This window comes from Pelobates fuscus, chromosome 2 (assembly GCF_036172605.1).
Source record: "Pelobates fuscus isolate aPelFus1 chromosome 2, aPelFus1.pri, whole genome shotgun sequence".
Lineage (NCBI taxonomy): Eukaryota > Metazoa > Chordata > Amphibia > Anura > Pelobatidae > Pelobates > Pelobates fuscus.
The window spans coordinates 86,990,596-87,010,508 of NC_086318.1; the positions used below are offsets into that span (position 1 = coordinate 86,990,596).

Here is a 19,913-nt window from a genome sequence, read left to right on the forward strand (position 1 = left end):
CACTCACAGACACACACACACATACACTCACAGGCACACACATACACGCACACACATACACTCATAGACACACACATACACTCACAGACACACACATACACTCACACATACTCAGACACTCACACACACAGACACACACACATACTCACTCACAGACACACTCAAATTATTTATATTTTTAACATTTACAAATGTCCACCCAGCCTCCCTACCTGGAGAGCTGGCGTGGACCTGTCCCTGGGGTCCAGTGGGGCTTCAGTGAGGCGGGCGGCTGTCTACCAGTCAGACGTGGCGAGGGAGCTGTGTTCTCCCAGCTCTGCTCCCTCACGCCGTGCGGGCTGTCTACTGATGCCGGGAGCCGGAATATAACATCAGCAAACGGCGCGCGAGAGAGCACAGCTAGTAGAACACAGCTCCCTCACCGCGTCTGACCGGTAGACCGTTGCCCGCCAGAGGGGACCATCAGGTGGCCCCCCCCCCCATGACAGGGGGAACACGGGGGCATTTGGGGGCGCCATTTTTTGCCGTCCCCTGGTTAGTGCCTGCAGGGGGAACGTCATTCCTGCTGTAAAAAAAAAGTGCAGGAACGCCGTTCCCACGCGTTCCTGCAGGACTCAAGCCCTGCACTAAACACATCACATTAGTTACCCATATTTTTACATTGAAACAATTGAACACACACCACATTAGATGACAATATTTTTACAATAGACTTGAGTATAGTGAGAAAATTTGGTTTGGCTGAACCATTTGTAGGGATACCCACATTTTTAGCCATATGACAGTTTTGCTCAACATACTTTCAGTACCAAAGACTTGATTCAGAAACAAATCTGAAAAATCCAAGGCCAATCTCTGTACTGCAAAAACATATACATAATATAATATACTCTGATAACTGATATTCCTGCCATTGGTTCACAGATCAAGTGAAAGGCTGAACTTGATGGACGCATGTCTCTTTTCAGTCTATGAAACTATGTTATAGTGAGAAAAAGTATCCAACAGAGGGACAAACAGTAGAAGCAGTAGAAAAATCTATATTTATATATTGAAATATTTATCAAATATTACTACATAAATATAGATTTTTTTTTTTTACTGTTCCTCCTTTTTCCCCCCTCGATTGCTCACTTGATTTGCGAATAACATCCACACTACGTGACTGTCCCCTAGCCATCAATCATCTTTTTTCCCCATCAGTTTTTTTGTTGGTTTTTTTTGGCTCCATAGGCAGAATTCAGCATCAGAAATTAAAACGAACATATTCGCCCATTGATTGACTTGTTTGATTTGTGATTTGGGTACATTTTGACTTTGAGTTTGAGAATTCAACTGATCACCTGATCAGCCCAAATTCTGTCAGGTCTCCAAGTCTAATGGGCAGTGTGTTATGCCCACTGGGCATGACAATGAGTCTTGCCTGACAGTCTTAAAAGACGTTGAGATCTTGTTCCAAAAACAATGCCCTCTCCACCCACTGGTGAGTTAAATATCATGAAGGTAACAGCTGGCAACACTGGGTGGAAACGTTTGTATGCTACCCATTGATTGCCATAATTGCACCCTTAGTAAGAAGACAAAAGCTCAAGGATTATGTGACAGCGTCTAGTCAAATTATAGTTCCCATCTGTGCAATTTATGAAATCTGTTGGATTTTGTCATCTGTTTTAGTTTTTTTTTTATTTCTTTGTTTATTTTTTTTTTAAACATGCACAGTGTTTTGGCAATCCAACTAGTTTATTAATTTTTCTGTCACTTTCTCAAACAAAAAAAATGTGCAGTTTCTCTTCTCTTAAACTAGTAAGTTTACTATAAAGAAATCTGACACTCTTTAGATACTTTAATAAATTCAATCAACACAATGATAAAAAAAAGTAATCCGTCACTTTTGAGAATATTTTGATAAATATACCCCAGTGCCTTAACCAAAACCAATTACATTTCCTCTGGGAATTTAGGTAGCAGGTGCAAAGTTTTTTTGTGTTTTTTTACCTGGATGATCTTTCTTCATCACAGCATAATATGTTTTTTCTTCCAGCAAGGAAAGCTTGACAATGAAAATGAAACTACTGATATATATGTTGCCACTTTAAACCTATATTCTGAGGTTATAAACTCAGGTGAATTAAGTACCCAGTTGTAGTTGCTTCTGTTTGGCACATGTCACGGTCATTGTAACTAATTTTATATTTTTCTGAGTCAAAATCATGTTTGATGTGCATCAAGTACGTGAGGAGATGGTTACTGCAATGTTCTTGGTCAGAATCCCTTGAAAACCAATGAACCCTACTCTCTAATATAGTAACAACCTGTTCATAAGTTTTAAAAGAATGTTGACACTTTACCAAGGAACCCTGTTTGATTGCTAAACATCCATCATTTCAGTAGAATTATTTTATTTTTTATGAAAAAGCACATTAAAAAGTTTTCTCACTTTGCCTGTATTTGATATTTATGAATATGTTTTTCAAGTAATCACAATCTGTTAGAAAAAAACTTTTCGAATGATTTATCTGCAGAAGTCGCCATTCCCATCTATAGTAATTTTTGTAGATATTCATTTTACCTTTTTTTCTAACAGATTGTGATAATTTGAAAAGCTTATCTAAAAATATTAAATCAAGGCCATTGCCCTTAACAACCAAATCTTCTGATTTTCCAGAGGCTCTATACTCAAACTGTACATTTAATAATGGAGGGTGCCACCATTTCTGTACAGAGACGAACTCTTCCCGAGTGTGTAGCTGTGCCCCCGGGTACAAGCTAGACGATGACTACAGTAGCTGTACTCCATCAGGTAAGATTCCACCCATTTTCAGCAAGAGATTTGTTCTGAACTGAGTGTCATTTGGAATTATTTTGGTTGCTTGAACCCCTGAAAGAATGATGCCACTTAAAAAAAGGTGTTTAACACGGACCTGATAATATGGCCCCCATTCCTGTCCAGGTGGGGGTTAATATTGCTGTGAAAGGTATGGAGCATATTAAATGAATGCACCCCTTACAACCACAGTGAAAACAGTGTGGTTACCCCCAGTTCTACTTCCAGTTTATGGGCTGTGAGATGAGGCCTATTAAGTGTAGGATACTCAAGGCACCCTATTAATGAGAGAACAAATGCATGTTCTCTCCTCTCCCATAAGGTTATGAAGAGAAATGGTTACCATGCTTTCCTCTCCTTATACTGTCTTTTGGACTGTGTGCGGGTGGATTTAGGACTGCGATGGCAAACCGATGGAATGCATGGCACAATGGACACGCAGAGGCCTCCCTCCTGGCATGTAGTGGGTAGTCAGGGCTTGTGCCGACTATATTAATTGCTCACAAAAGAAGACAAATAAATCCATGTAAAAAGACGTTTATTAAGGTACATACGTTTTTCTATGAATGGGGAGCTACTGATTGGCTTAGTGCAGCTGGGCAGGGGTACCAATAATTGGATAGAGCCGTCAGCTGACCACGTTAGCCAATCAGTGTTGCCCCTGCCTGACTGCACTCTGCTCTTCCTAAAAGGTCATTTCGGAAGCGAGATGCTGCCTGGGCAATTGGGAAACCCGGGGCTGGAGGCAACCTTTGGGGTTAAACCTTTCTCACACGGTTTAACCCTTCAGGTAAGAAAGCTCCCGTGACCTCCTGGCACCCTAACAACTTTATTTATATGAAGTTGTTATGGAGCCAGAAGTATTTCTTAAAAGTATGAACTCGCACTGCAAGTAGAGGTATAACTGGGCTATAGTATCTATTAATGTTATGATAGCATATTCAGGCCTAAAACTCTATTTGCCTCTAGTCTTTTGTGTAAGTGATATGTTAGTAAAGTTCTAAAATAATTGATGAGTACAAGAGTTATAACACATCTCTGGTATTGTATGTGTAACCTATACTATCAGTGTACTTAGCACTGTATGTGCATATAAGTTCTCTAGGTAGCATCAGTTGATAACATGATCAATGTCACATGGTTTGCAGTGGAGTACCCTTGCGGAAAACAGAAAATCTTGGACTTTGAAATTAAAGTGCGGCTCACCGGTGCCAAGCAAGGCCGAAAAGGGGACAGTCCTTGGCAGGTGAGGTATTTAAAAAAAAAAAAAAAATGTTTTATATCTCACCATAATTTTGTAGACAAGGGTATATTTATTTAGGCTTTTTTATAGTTTTCCCAGTGGCCAATGCAAATTATATAGGCTTTCAAATTGAGAAAGCTCAGAGACTCACAGGCGTTCAGTAAGTCCACGCTCTGCATGAAGGCACTAAGTGTTCCCCATAGAGATGCCGTTATTTAATGCATCTCTATATGGAAAAGCCGATTGGTGCAGCACAGAGTTTTGCCTCGCATACACAATATCTTAATTTACTGAGATCATCACAATTGGCACTTGAAAACAATTTGGGTTCTCCTGAATATAACAAAGATCAAATTGGATCTATATCAACCAGCCACAGTTAGACTGGCGTGGGAGACAAGGTAAGTAAAATCACCCTTTCCAAGCGATCAGACGGGGGTTGGTTACCCAAGCAGCTACAAAGGCACTATAGTGTCCAGAATTCATGTTTGTGTTCGTGACCAGGGCCGGATTAAGAGTCCATTGGGCCTGGTGCTGACAATTATGATCGGCCTAATTACAGAATCTTATCGACAGAAAACACTAAAACAGTCATACCTCCCAAGCGTCATGTATCTGGTGGAGGTGGTGCTGGAGGGGAACTCATGGAATGCAGCTATATGAAAACACATACCCTATGCTAATATCTCCCTTTCATCTTTCAAGTAAATCCATACCTCCTAACAGCAGTGTCTGGCAAAGCAGGATTTCAGTGGGCGGGGTAAAAGGGGTGGCCATTGACGTATATCACGTAACCAGAACATGATCAAAAAGGGGGCGTGTATGCATGAAAAATTAGATGGATAGCCTGACGTAAATGCACATCAGGCTGTCTGCCAATCATGCAGAATGACTAAACAAAGGCATGCGGTGCAGACAGCACCCTGAGATTGGCATAAATGCGTCTAATGATGTGCTAGGACTGTCACCTAGCACTCACTGTTCCACTCCCCTCCTAACCTTCTTACTAGCAGGCAGAAGCTCCTGTTAATGCAAGGAGCCTAAATAATGTAATAGGGTAACTAGAGGCAATAGTATACACTAAACAATATGATATAATAGGCATAATAGAAACATGGTGGGATGAGACACATGACTGGGCAGTTAACTTAAAGGGACACTATAGTCACCAGAACAACTACAGCTTATTGAATATGTTCTGGTGAGTAGAATCATTACCTTCAGGCTTTTTGCTGTAAACACTGTCTTTTCAGAGAAAATGCAGTGTTTACATTACAGCCTAGCGATAACTTCAATGGCCACTCCTCAGATAGGTGCTAGACCCCTTCCTGAGTCATGACTGCCTAAAATGCATCCAAACATTCAGTATCTCCTCCCTCTGCATGCAGACACTGAACTTTCCTCATAGAAATTCATTTATTCAATTAATCTCTATGAGGAGATGCTTTATGGGTAGATATCTTCTTGGGGCAAAATAAGGGAAATGAACTATTGGTTGGGATATGTTATAAACCACCTAATGTAAATATTAATGAGGAAGAACAGCTGTGAGGGCGCATTACGATAGAGCTCAGGGCCGTTTCTGATAATACAGCCTGAATACCTACCTTTCCAGTGCGGCACCAGACTGCCAAGCGAGAGGACCTGTCTTTGATAACGATAGGACGAAAAACAAAGAAATACAAAGCGGATAAACTCCCAATATCCGCCGACATTGGGGAACTCCTGAGAAGGCCGCAGGGAGCTGTGAAGCCTGTCATGGCGCCTATCTCCGACGGGCTGTCTTACTCATCCAGTGAAACTTCCCTCCAAGACATGGATGAGCTGGTTACAACAGTTAGAAGACCGAGTACTGTCTTAACTGCTAAGCGGTCGGAGGACTCACCGGTAACAGAGGGAACCTTGAAGGCCCTCTTGGATGACCTCCGCCGTAATATAGCTACTGATATTAACTCGTTCAAAGAGGAGATTAGCGGAGTGTCAAGACGCCTCCATGACGCAGAGATAAGCACGACCACCCACGAGGTCTGCCTCAACAATATGGAACTCGAGCTCAATGAGATGCGTCGTGAACAAGCCCAGACGCAGAGCCGACTGGCGGCGATGGAAGACTGCAGAAGGTGGAAAAACATCAAAATAAGGGGCATACCAGAGCAGATCGGCACAGCTGAAATACCACACTTAGTCAGGAGACTGCTCACACACCTCTTCTCCACCAAGCAGGCCAAACTGATGGCCCTGGATGGATGCTTTAGACTCCCAGCGCCTCCATCATGCTCCACTGAGGCAAGCAGGGATGTCATCATACGATTTCAGAATGGGCCGGATAGGCAAGCGTTTGTAACAGCACTGCAGAATAAATCACCTTACGACTTCGAAGGGCATACGCTAGTGTTTTATCCAGACCTATCCAGAGCAACGCTGGACTGGCGAAGATCCCTAAAACCGCTGACGATGGAACTGATACGACACCATATTGTCAGGATCGGGACAGGGATCCAACACGCAGAGTACAAACAGTAGCCAGATACGTATACCGGACCTTAGAATGGCCGGACTAACGTAAGTAGTACAGTATAGAATGGTCAAAGACAAGCCGAGGTCGAGGGTAACAGAAGACAGGTAAGCGAGAGACAAGCCGAATCAAGGGTAACAGAGATAAGCAGAGTAAGGTAAACAAGCCGGGTCAAAACCAAAAGGGATAATAGAATACACAAGCACTGAGTGACTAGAACAAGCTAGAACCACGACAGGGCAATGAGCTAATGAACGAAGCTCTGTTAAATACTCTGTTCAGAGCAGTAACCACGCCTCCGAGGCGTCCTGATTGGTCCTGCAGCAATTGAGTGACAGGTCATTCCGGAGGAGTGTCCTGATGACAACTTCCTGCCTAGATGCTGTAAAAGGCAGTCACTCCCTCGCGGCCGGCCTTGCATGACCGGATAGACCGTGGGGAAGGGAGCCATCAGGCCGTCTGGATGGAGGAACAGCTAAGTCTCTACCTCTTTCGGAGGTAGAGACCGCAGGTACCCTGACAGTACCCCCCCCTCAGATACGCCCACCGGGCGGAATACACCAGGGCGAGAAGGGAATCGAGAGTGAAACGCCCTGCGGAGACGGGGAGCATGCACCTCCTCCTGAGGTACCCAACTTCTCTCCTCAGGACCATAACCCTTCCAATCGACCAGATATTGCAGTTTCCCCTGGGAGATTCGAGAATCAACGATGGAATTGACCTCATACTCCTCCTGACCCTCCACCTGAACTGAGCGGGGAGGGGCGATCGTGGAGGAGAACCTGTTACATATTAATGGTTTTAGCAAGGAAACATGAAATGAATTAGGAATGCGTAAGGCATTAGGCAACGCTAAACGATACGCAACTGGGTTAATTTGAGACAGTACCCTGTAAGGTCCAATATATCGAGGAGCAAACTTCATGGACGGCACTTTTAACCGAATGTTTCTAGTACTTAACCATACTCTATCGCCTGGAACAAACACCGGTGCTGCCCTTCTACGTTTGTCAGCGTGTTTTTTAACCAGCGTAGAATTGTGCAGAAGGATTTGTCGAGTTTGATCCCACAACTCTCTTAAATTGGCAACATGAACATCCACCGATGGTATCCCTTGAGAAGAAGACTCCGAAGGAAGGATGGAAGGATGAAATCCATAATTCAAGAAAAAAGGGCTAGAATGTGTAGAATCACAAATGAGATTGTTATGTGCAAACTCCGCCCAAGGAATCAAACCGACCCAATCGTCCTGGTGTTCTGAAACGAAACAACGTAAATATTGTTCAACTTTTTGGTTAGTGCGTTCAGCAGCTCCATTGGACTGAGGATGATAGGCAGAGGAGAAATTCAATTTGATGCCTAGTTGGGAGCAGAATGATCTCCAAAAACGGGAAACAAATTGGGAGCCTCTGTCAGAGACAATTTGGGAAGGTATCCCATGCAAACGGAAAATCTCCCTGGCGAATATCTCCGCTAATTCGGGCGAAGATGGGAGTTTAGGTAAGGGAATGAAGTGAGCCATTTTAGTAAATCTGTCTACCACAGTGAGGATGACAGTCTGCTTTTTAGAGATAGGCAAATCAACAATGAAGTCCATTGCCAGACAGGACCAAGGCTTTTCAGGAACCTCTAAAGGGTGCAGAAATCCGCATGGAAGCGAATGGGGTAGCTTGGTCTTGGTACAAACTTCACATGCACCGATGAATTCTTTAATATCCTTGCGTAAGTCAGGCCACCAAAAATCTTTAGAGACCAGCGCATAAGTCTTGCGGATGCCAGGATGCCCAGCCACCTTGCTGTTATGGAGACAGCGTAGCACCTCCAGTTGGAGAGCGGCAGGAACAAAGTGTCGATCCCCAGGAGTCTGTTTGGGTGCCAAATGCTGAAACTTCATGATCTCAGAAAGCAATGGAGAGTGAATCCTGAGATTCGTGTTTGCAATGATATTCCCCTTAGGAACTATGGAGGACAGAAGTGGTTCAGTTATAGTGGATGGTTCATATTGACGAGACAAAGCATCGGCTTTAGAGTTCTTAGAACCAGGTCTATACGTAAGTACATAATTAAAGTGAGTGAGGAACAAAGCCCAGCGAGCCTGCCTGGCGGACAAGCGCTTAGCCTCCCCAATATAAGACAAGTTCTTATGATCCGTTAGGATAGTCACAGGGTGAAGTGTCCCTTCCAGTAAATGTCTCCACTCCTTTAAAGCCTTAATGACCGCTAACAGTTCCCTCTCCCCGATGTCATATCTGCTCTCAGGCCCAGAAAATTTTTTAGAGAAGAAACCACAAGGGTGTAACGGTTTATCCACCCCTAACCTTTGAGACAGAACAGCCCCAACTCCTGTCTCAGAAGCATCGACCTCGAGCAAGAAAGGCAGAGTCGTATCAGGATGAACTAGAATGGGAGCTGAGGCAAAAAGTTCCTTGAGGGTCTTAAAAGCACCAAGAGCTTCCTCAGACCAGAACTTAGTATCAGCCCCTTGTTTGGTCATATTGGTAATAGGCGCAATGATAGAGGAGTAACCCTTAATGAAGCGCCTATAGTAGTTGGAAAAACCAATAAACCTTTGGATAGCCTTGAGTCCTTTGGGCAAAGGCCAGTCTAAAATAGATTGGAGTTTACCAGGATCCATTTTAAAACCTTCCCCAGAAATCACGTACCCAAGAAAGTCTACCTGAGACTGATCAAAACTGCACTTCTCCAATTTGCAGTATAGACCATGTTGCAAAAGTTTGTGTAACACCTTTCTGACCTGTCTATGGTGAGTCTCAATCTCCTTAGAGTGTATTAGTATGTCGTCCAGGTAAACAATAACACAATCATGCTGAAACTCCCTAAGTACCTCATTAATCAACTCTTGAAATACTGCAGGAGCATTGCATAGTCCAAATGGCATAACAGTGTATTCGTAATGGCCATACCGGGTATTGAATGCCGTCATCCACTCGTGACCTTGCTGGATTCTCACCAAATTGTAAGCCCCTCTGAGATCTAACTTGGTGAAGATTTTGGAGCCCTTAAGACGATCAAATAACTCGGTAATCAGTGGGATGGGATAGGCATTTCTGACAGTTATTTTATTCAAGCCTCGGTAATCGATACAAGGTCTCAGCGTGCCATCCTTCTTCTTAATGAAAAAGAACCCCGCCCCGGCCGGAGAAGAAGACCTCCTGATGAATCCCTTTTCTAAATTCTCCTGAATATACTCCTCTAGAACCGAGTTCTCCTGAACAGACAAAGGATATACATGGCCCCTCGGAGGCATAGTCCCGGGTAGAAGCTTAATTTTACAGTCAAATGACCTGTGTGGCGGCAAAGAATCGGCATTCTTCTTGTCAAACACTGCCCTTAAGTCTCGGTAAAGGTCTGGTATTTGTCTTTCTGTGGACTGAGTAGGATTCTCCTGTATGTTAATATTAGCTAATGGAGAAACCTTGCACAAATACCGATCCTGGCAGCCCTGGCCCCACGAGAGTATCTCCCCTAACTCCCAATCAATAATAGGGTTATGTTCTTTCAACCATGGGTACCCCAGAACTATGGGAACGGAAGGAGACAAAATGAGCAGAAGAGATAAATTCTCCACGTGTAGGATACCAACATTTAACTCAATGGGTATGGTCTCACGAAAGATAACAGGGTCTAGTAGTGGTCTACCATCTATGGCCTCAACGGCCAAGGGTGTCTCCCTTAGCTGGGATGGGAAATTGTTTTTACTAGCAAAGGCTTGGTCGATAAAATTCTCAGCAGCACCGGAATCTATCAAAGCCATAGCCCTTACTACTTCCCTCCCGCAAGTTAAGGAAACTGGTAGCAGAAGCCTGTGATCTTTATAATTAGGAGTAGAGGACAAATTAGAAACACCCAAGGCCTGTCCTCTAGAGAGACTTAGGTGCGAGCGTTTCCCGGGCGGTTAGAACAGTTTGAGAGTAAATGACCCTTAGCTCCACAATACATACACAAACCCTCTCTTCTCCTGTACTGTCTTTCCTCCTCAGAGAGGCGGGTATACCCTATCTGCATAGGTTCAGGAAGCAAAGATACCGTGGAGTCAGGACTTGGAAAAGCGGGGGCTAACCTAAAAGAAGGTCTCCGGTTCCTCTCTCGAGTGTTCTGTCTCTCTCTTAAACGTTCATCTATACGAGAGATGAACGAAATTAAATCCTCTAAATTCTCAGGGAGTTCTCTGGTAGCAACCTCATCAAGGATTACTTCAGATAAGCCATTCAAAAATACATCCATATACGCCTGCTCATTCCACTTGACCTCTGACGCCAGAGACCTGAACTCTAGTGCATAATCCACCAGTGTTCGGTTCTCCTGTTTCAGACGCAACAGTAATCTGGCTGCATTAACCTTTCTACCTGGAGGGTCAAATGTTCTTCTAAAAGCAGCTACAAAGGCGTTATAGTTATAAACTAATGGGTTATCGTTCTCCCATAATGGGTTGGCCCATCTCAGAGCTTTCTCAATAAGTAGGGTGATAATAAATCCTACCTTTGCCCTATCTGTAGGATAAGAGCGAGGTTGCAATTCAAAATGGATACTAATTTGGTTTAAGAAGCCACGACACCTCTCAGGAGCCCCACCATAGCGTACTGGGGGGGTAATGCGAGAAGAAGCACCCACTGTGGCTACCTCTAGACCTGAACCGACAGGAGAAACAGGGGTATTACGTATCTCCTCTGGTGGGTTAATGGCACGAGATAATAGAGCCTGTAGCGCAAGCGCCATCTGATCCATTCTGTGATCCATGGCTTCAAACCTAGGATCAGGAGAAGCAAGCTGACTGTTTGTACTTGCAGGATCCATTGGCCCTGTCGTAATGTCAGGATCGGGACAGGGATCCAACACGCAGAGTACAAACAGTAGCCAGATACGTATACCGGACCTTAGAATGGCCGGACTAACGTAAGTAGAACAGTATAGAATGGTCAAAGACAAGCCGAGGTCGAGGGTAACAGAAGACAGGTAAGCGAGAGACAAGCCGAATCAAGGGTAACAGAGATAAGCAGAGTAAGGTAAACAAGCCGGGTCAAAACCAAAAGGGATAATAGAATACACAAGCACTGAGTGACTAGAACAAGCTAGAACCACGACAGGGCAATGAGCTAATGAACGAAGCTCTGTTAAAAACCCTGTTCAGAGCAGTAACCACGCCTCCGAGGCGTCCTGATTGGTCCTGCAGCAATTGAGTGACAGGTCATTCCGGAGGAGTGTCCTGATGACAACTTCCTGCCTAGATGCTGTAAAAGGCAGTCACTCCCTCGCGGCCGGCCTTGCATGACCGGATAGACCGTGGGGAAGGGAGCCATCAGGCCGTCTGGATGGAGGAACAGCTAAGTCTCTACCTCTTTCGGAGGTAGAGACCGCAGGTACCCTGACACATATACCCTATAAATGGGGCACCCCAAAATGTCTGCTGATCCCTCAGGACTCTGGTACTCTTAAGGTCCAGGTACCCTCGGAAATTAAAGGCATACTACAACGACTGGGACTGACCATGACACCAGAGAATACACTGACAACTACCAAAACGCAGCTGCATCCGCACACCTGGAACCCAGCTAAGGTTCTCCCATTTGTGCCAGCAGCCAAAAGGGGCAACTCTGCTTCAGCAACCATCTCCTGATGAACTCACTTGATCTCAGTGCATCACTAATGCGTTATAGTTCTGTTATGCTTATACTTATAGTAGTTTGTTTCGCAGTTTTAAAAATGTTTTGCATCAACCATGATTGAACTCTGACGTTATGTACAATGTCGGCTGACATAATCTCCCACATCCACTGGCACGAGGGTTACACCTCTTAACACCCCCCACCCCCCCAATGACCTCACATTAGTACCAACTTGTCACTCTATGGGTGTTAGCCTCTTGAACATGTAGATCCACAATGACCCCCCCCCCCCTACCAGGCCTAGAGGCATAAGGCCCACACTGCCTCCATACCATACAAAAAAATCTACACCAACTTACTCTTGCATAGGAGGCAGTGGGCCAAGATAGCAACAGGCTATGCTGTTACAGGGGAAATAATAGGAACAAACCGCAGAAGCCACACATAGAGATATGAACACAGGTCTTCAGGAAGTAAAATGCCTTTATTCACATACCGATCGGGTCTCAGATGAACTCCTGTTCCAAAAATATCAGAGAGAGCAATACATTGTTTGCAGGACTTTTGTTAACAGCATATCCCCTCCCATACAGTATAACCCCTCCTATATTCCTCAGACCAATCAGCACACAGGATATTCAGGATCACCTTATATGGCAGTCCACATGGCTTGTTGAAGACAAAGGAATTTTCTATCCACTTCCACACATGCTCAGTATACTGATGACTCATCCAACTGTTTGTGGAGATTTCGGCCTACTAAATTTTGACCATGCTGGATTCCCATCACATTCCCCCCTTTGATGCTTCTGATATAACATTATTCCAGATGCATCACTAATCATAATTTGCCAACACCACTCAAGTAACCATGAACCAGTACAGACCTAGTAAGCATCTTAGCATCATCACAAACTCCTTCAGCATTCATCATCATGAATATGTTCTCTTTCTGGGCTAGGGATTCATACTTCCAGACAGCCATTACATGGGCAGCTGTCTTTCTTTCTATAGTACTGTCTATGATACTACGTATAGATCTGACCACCAATGGAATCAGGCAGGACAAAAAGAGACATAAGAATCTAATAAATACTACTCCTCCTACTAGTGCCTTAATCCCTCCAAACTGCTCAAACCAACTTCCAAACCAACTACTTGGGTTATACCCATTCCAGACCTGAGTAGGTACATGCGCAAGCTTATCCATGTGGCTTGTAAGTTCAGCCACTGCCTGCCCTTCATCATCTATGTGCAGACAACAGTTACTTAGATTAAACTTCCCACATACACCTCCTTCTACTGCTAATAGGTAGTCCAAAGCTAATCTATTTTGATAGATGGCTGATCTCATTCGAGTATTATGTTTAGCTAGGAGATTGAGCGCTTGTGCTGTCTCATTAGTGATAATCTCAACCACAGCCTGTAGTCTAATAATACGGTTGAGCATATATATTGGGGTTCTATAACCATACGTACCATCTTCCGCCCAAGTGGCCGGTCCATAATAATTAATGATACGTTGGGGAGGCCACTCATCATCTTCCCAACTACCTATATTCAAGGATGCTCGCTTCTTTTTATGATTCTCATCATAAACCTTAATTCCCAAGATCTCTCCTGTTTCGATTGGCAACAAGGAGAAGGATGGTTTGAGCATACCGAATACACATGCCCCCTCCCAATCTTGTGGTAACACCGAATATGCCTTCTTACCACAAATCCAGTACAAATTCGATGGGGCTCTCCAATTAGATGTAGCAGATAAGTCAAACCACAACTCTTTCAAATTGGTGTAATTGGCAAACGGTTTACTAGGTTCCTAGACATTTGAAGCTGACCACCAAGTAGTATCTTTAGTATCGGCATTGTAGGTCTTCTCTCCCAAACATGTTAACTCGCCAACAGGTGTATTATACATTGGCCCTCTTCTAGCTAAACATACGTGACCTATAATCAGGGGCGTATTAGCCGCGAGGCAAACAAGGCATTTGCCTTGGGCGGCATTTTTCAGGGGGCGGCAAAAAAAGCCGCCCCCAAATGCCCAAGGCAAATGTCTTGTTAGCCTTGCGGCTAACAGACATGCTGGGCGGCCGGCGGGCTGCTGGGCAGTGCGGGTGGGTGGGCGGGCGGCGAGGGAGCACTTCCTCTGAGCTGTCTGCTCAGCTCCCTCGCGCGCCGCAGAGTGAGGCTGGGAGCCGGAATATGACGTCATATTCCGGCTCCGCCTCCCAGCCTCACTCTGCGGCGCGCGAGGGAGCTGAGCAGACAGCTCAGAGGAAGTGCTCCCTCGCCGCCCGCCCACCCACCCGCACTGCCCAGCAGCCACTGGACCACCAGGGAGACAGATACCCCCCCAGCATTCCCAAAGGTAAGGAGGCTGGGGGGGTTAAATTTAAAAAAAAAAAAAAAAAATGTATTAAATATGTGAGTGAGTGAGTGTGTTTGTATGTCTGTGTATGTCTGTTAGTGTGTCTGTGTGTGTGTTTGTTAGTGTGTGTGTATGTCTGTAAGTGTGTGTGTGTCTGTTAGTGTGTGTGTATGTCTGTGTGTGTCTGTTAGTGTGTGTCTGTTAGTGTGTATGTCTGTAAGTGTGTGTCTGTTAGTGTGTATGTCTGTAAGTGTGTGTTTGTTAGTGTGTGTGTATGTCTGTTAGTGTGTGTCTGTTAGTGTGTGGGTCTGTGTGTGTGTGTGTGTGTGTCTGTTAGTGTGTGTGTGTGTGTGTGTCAGTGTGTGTGTGTGTGTGTCAGTGTGTGTGTGTGTGTCAGTGTGTGTGTGTGTGTCTGTAAGTGTGTGTGTGTAAGTGTGTGTGTGTCTGTAAGTGTGTGTGTCTGTTAGTGTGAGTGTGTGTATCTGCTAGTGAGTGTGTGTGTTAGTGTGTGTGTGTGTTTCTGTTACCTAGTGTATGCGTATTTGTCAGTGAATGTGTGTGTGTGTATTTAGAAGGCGGGACGGGGGAAGGGTTGGGTGGGGGTGGCGCGGGCGGGGGGGGGGGGAGGGTTGGGTGGGGGTGGCGTGGGCGGGAGGGGGGCGCCTGAGTTTTGTCCTGCCTAGGGCAGCACAAAACCAGGATACACCACTGCCTATAATAGATGTATTTTAAAGCCATTCTGATTTACCTCTAGTACTTACTTGATGATCAGACTGAGAAGGCATCTGTTGTTCATCTGTCTCAGAACCAGGGTACCAAATCTCTTTTGTCTCCCATAGCCAGTGGTCTCCCATATTAGTACCTCCACATACAAAGCAGTTAGTTATATTAAGACTACCTGCAATAAATCAATAAATAGGTGCTTAACATTATGGGGAATTTTATCCTCAATACTCATCTCCTCATAGAAGGAATGAAAAACCTGATGAGTCTGGGTTGCTACGGTCTCCATTTCAAGACCTACATATATTATGGTCCCTGGATCTACTCCTGTACCATGTATTTTGAAACCCAAAGAGATTCCCAAACTTATCAATGAAGTGCTGTGGATTGGAAATGGTCATATGCACAGGGTTATACTCCATAGTTTTACAATATGGTGTGGTAGGCAACCTTTGGATAATCATATCTTGGTCTACTGTTTTACCCCAGGTTGCCCATCCCACACAAGACCAATATGGGCAACAGTTAAAGTCTCTATTTGGGCAGTCAGGATCAGTAGATCTTTTACTGGGACATAAATATTTATCATTAAACCCATAAGTTTGTTCCCATTTAAGATTACCACATACATTCCAAGGTTTTCTACTAGCCGAATTCGCCTCAAATAATAGAATCAAATAATAGAATACCCGTGGAATGTATGGTATTTATCACATTCCTATTTATTAATGTCCCCTGGGAGTTTCTATTCCGAATTACCAACCAAATTGTACAGGGTTGGAATTGGGGATCAAAACATTTAGACTCACCTGATATTGGTTGACACATACACTATAATCAGTATCTAAGTACCTACACCTAGACACAGATCCTTTATATTCATAGTGTGAGTGCCAAATTAGGGTCTGGGATATCTGATTACCTATTTTCGTAGTCTTAATACAACTAACACAGCTTGGAATATCCTTACCTTTACCCTCCTGAAAAATCATAAAAATACTAAGACACATAATAAAACACTTATTATTGCGGTCCTCATCTTTATTCTTCAACCGTGCGACGGCACCTCAGCTTCCCGACTGTGAGAGCTGCAAGGATTGGCGTTCTTCTGATCCTCACTTTCCTTCACAGAGGTCCCTTCGAAACACTCTGGCTATGAAACGTAGGTAGGTGGTCAGGCTTTATTATGGCCGTCAAAACACCTACTTGCTGATCTCTGATGTTACTTTCAACCACGATTCTTCAAAAATCACCTCATACTTCTCAAGTCACGCTCAATTCAACTGGGTCATGCGCTTCAACTGGATCTTGCAAGGATTCTCATGATCTGGAGTAGCTTGCCAGGAATCTGCCGCTGGTTTAACCCTGGAGTGATGAATCCACGGAGTCACCTCTGCCATCTTTACAGCTGTTGGGGTAGAAAAAAGAACAACATACAAAGGATAACAGGATACACCCCGAGCTTTAACTCAGTATGCATCAGTGGGATGTTACGAGCAAGTCCTGGAGGATTTTTTTCTGCCCACACTCCTGGAATGTCAAATAGGGATTCATCACTCTTAGGGTTTACACTTGTCATTATTGTGTAGAAGCGCCATTCTTCTTCCTTTGGCACCAATACCGCTATTATGCCAGGTGATTTACTAAACTTCAGAGACGTTGATCCATTAGGTAGAAAAGTTATCTGAGCTTAAAGCTTTGATAATAGATCTCGTCCCAGAAGTTGAACTGGACACTCCTGCATATATAGGAATTGGTGCTTCACCAAATGGCCTCCCAGAATGCAAGTGCGACTCTTAAGAACCGGTCTAGCAGCGCTCTTCCCAGTTGCTCCTATTACTGTTATGTTTTTTCCTGAAGGAGGAGCAACTAATTTGGTCACCGCGGAATGTTCAGCTCCAGTATCAATCATAAAAGTGCTTCTCTTTCCCCCTATTGCTACATCGACCATAGGCTCCGCTCGGCCAAGGGGGATGGAGCCCGGTCGGTATCAATAGTCCTCCATAACAGTGTCAGCCAGATCCACAAAATCTCTATCTTCTCTTTCTCTAGGTCGCTGTCTGGGTGGATAATATCTGTCCCCTTGCACACTTCCTCTATTCTTCCCTTTATAGTTACCACCATAACCTCCCCGCACTCGGTCATTTTCATAATGCTCTCTCTGTGGGCATTCATCCTTCCAATGTCTCTCCTTTTTACAAAACGCACATTGATTCCTGCTTAGTGGTCTCCTACTCAACGTATTTTCAACTCCTCTATTCACTTCTCTTCCCTGTCTCTCTACACTTGCAATAGCTACCGCTAGCATATCTGCCTTCTTCCTCATTTTACGTTCTTCTTCCCTCTTTGTCTCTGTTTCTTTATTCATGTATACTTTATTCGCAATCTCCATCAACTGTGATATAGACATCCCTACAAATCCCTCTAACTTCTGTAATTTCCCTTTTAATATCACCTTGGGCCTGGCTGACAAAGGCTGAGTTAACCATTCGGGAATTCTCAGGAGCCTCTGGATTAATAGGAATATACAATCTGTATGCCTCCAGTAATCTTTCATAAAAGGCACTAGGTGACTCATCAATCTTCTGCAACACCTCAGCTGTCTTTGACATATTGATTGCCTTTTTCCCTCCTGCCTTCATGCCAGCAATTATGGCTTCCCGATAAGCCCTTAATTGGGGCATGTCCGCACCATTCACATTCCAATTTGGATCGACATTTGGATAATGGGCTGCAGCCCATGGGCCCGGTGTAAGTCGGAGAGGCATTTGGTAATGTCGGGGTTGGAGGGTACCAGTCATCTGTCGGGTTAATACAGGGCATCGATGAGGTTGTTTAGTATTAAATTCCGGTTTTGGGGTAGTGAGACAAGGAGATGGGGACAATTGATTTTTACTAAATGAAAGGTCAGTTAACAGAATATTCCGGGTCGGGCTGGGAGGAGCCTGACCAGGAACCAGAAATGACGTCAAATCCGGATATGCAGGACTAATGGAGGCAGGTACCGGAAGAGGAGGGTGTAGCGGAGGGCAATAGTAAAATCCCCGATATCCGCTGGTTACACAGGTACATCCACAGTCAGCGCTGAAAAGTAAGACAAGTTCCCCAATCCTCCCAATAACCGGACGAAACACAGTCTGGGAGTCAACTAACTGCTTTATTCACAGACTTCCATATTTATGCAGTTCCCCTTGCAAGGGGTTTCCTTACAGATAGTACAGGGGATTTCTCCCATCAGGCAACAGGATTATCCCAACAGGCATTGCTGCACGAGAGGGATACTCCCACTAAAATGGACGATTAAGTGGATTATCCCCTCGTGCAGCAAAACCGGCAATTTATACAGAAATCTATATTTTACACAATTTTACTCGCTTTTAGACGAATGACCGTTCGGTAGATAGCTGGGGTCGGCGGGCACATTTAGTGAGAATACCGCTCCGATCCCAGCTAAACTAACCGAACGCCATACATTTGGCTTACGAGATAGTACTTAAGAGTTTGCTTGTATTATTCCGTGTTATGTATATATGTTGTTGCACAACCCTACCCAACCACTCCCCCCCCCCCTACACAAAGGTATAGTGGGTCGCCTATCCACAACTGTCGTTTCCAGCTCTGTTGGGCCGGACGGGTCCCCCACACTGGAGACGGACTCTGGAGTGGGACACCCGGATGGCATAACCTTATCTAGGTGGGACACACAAGGAGGGAAATGCCCATCTCGACCGAGATGGGACGGGCAGCACCTCCAAACAATTAAATGTCAACTGGTAACATACAGACGTTTCCCATATAACCCACCATAAAGGTGCGAGGGCTGAACCTTCCGGTGCAGAGGCACCTCTTGGGGAGGGACATACGACACAGTGATGCAGATATAATATGCCTGCAGGAAACTCACTTTAGGGGGACAACACACCCACGTATTCTGTCAGAACACTTCCCCCATCAATACCACTCTACATCACAAACCAAATCTAAAGGGGTCTCTACCCTCATAGGTCGGCACGTAGCCTATGAGCCAATTTTGGAGGATATAGACAGGGAAGGGAGATATGTCATACTCGTGGGACGAATAAACAACACCCTTTACATGATAGCGAATATATATGCACCTAATACAAATCAAAGAAACTTCATACACATGATCATAAGCAAGGTATCAAGAATCCAACAGGGGATAACCATAATCTGTGGAGACATGAATCATGTCCTACACCCTGCAATGGACACCACCTTATGTCATAGGAGCCCCAGATACAAACCACTTCGGCGCCAATGCGCGACCTTGGGGAAGCTATTGACATTACACCATTATTATGATGTGTGGTGGGTAGTACATCCAGACGAAAAGGAATACACACACCACTCAACAGTCCATAACACCTACTCAAGGATTGACGGGTTCCTGATGGGAGGCGCAACACTGGGACAAGTAGTCGACTGCAAGGTGGGCCAAATTGTGTGGTCAGACCATGCAGCGGTAGAGCTGACCCTCAAAGACTCCTACGACTTCAAACATAGAATCCTGTGGCGGCTCAATTAATCAATCCTGACCGACCAGACATTCACAGAAGACATGACTACCTCTCTACACCAATACTTTAAGG

General features: G+C 44.7%; 1 protein-coding gene across 1 annotated transcript in view; it reads left to right on the forward strand.

Moving 5' to 3' along the window:
* The window catches only part of PROC (protein C, inactivator of coagulation factors Va and VIIIa), a 72,213-nt gene that overhangs the window by 27,971 nt on the left and 24,329 nt on the right, over nt 1–19,913 (forward strand). Inside the window, exons 6-7 of the mRNA XM_063442434.1 lie at nt 2,666–2,800; nt 3,973–4,070. Coding sequence (XP_063298504.1) covers nt 2,666–2,800; nt 3,973–4,070 — 233 coding nt within the window. The remainder of the gene's footprint in view (nt 1–2,665; nt 2,801–3,972; nt 4,071–19,913) is intronic.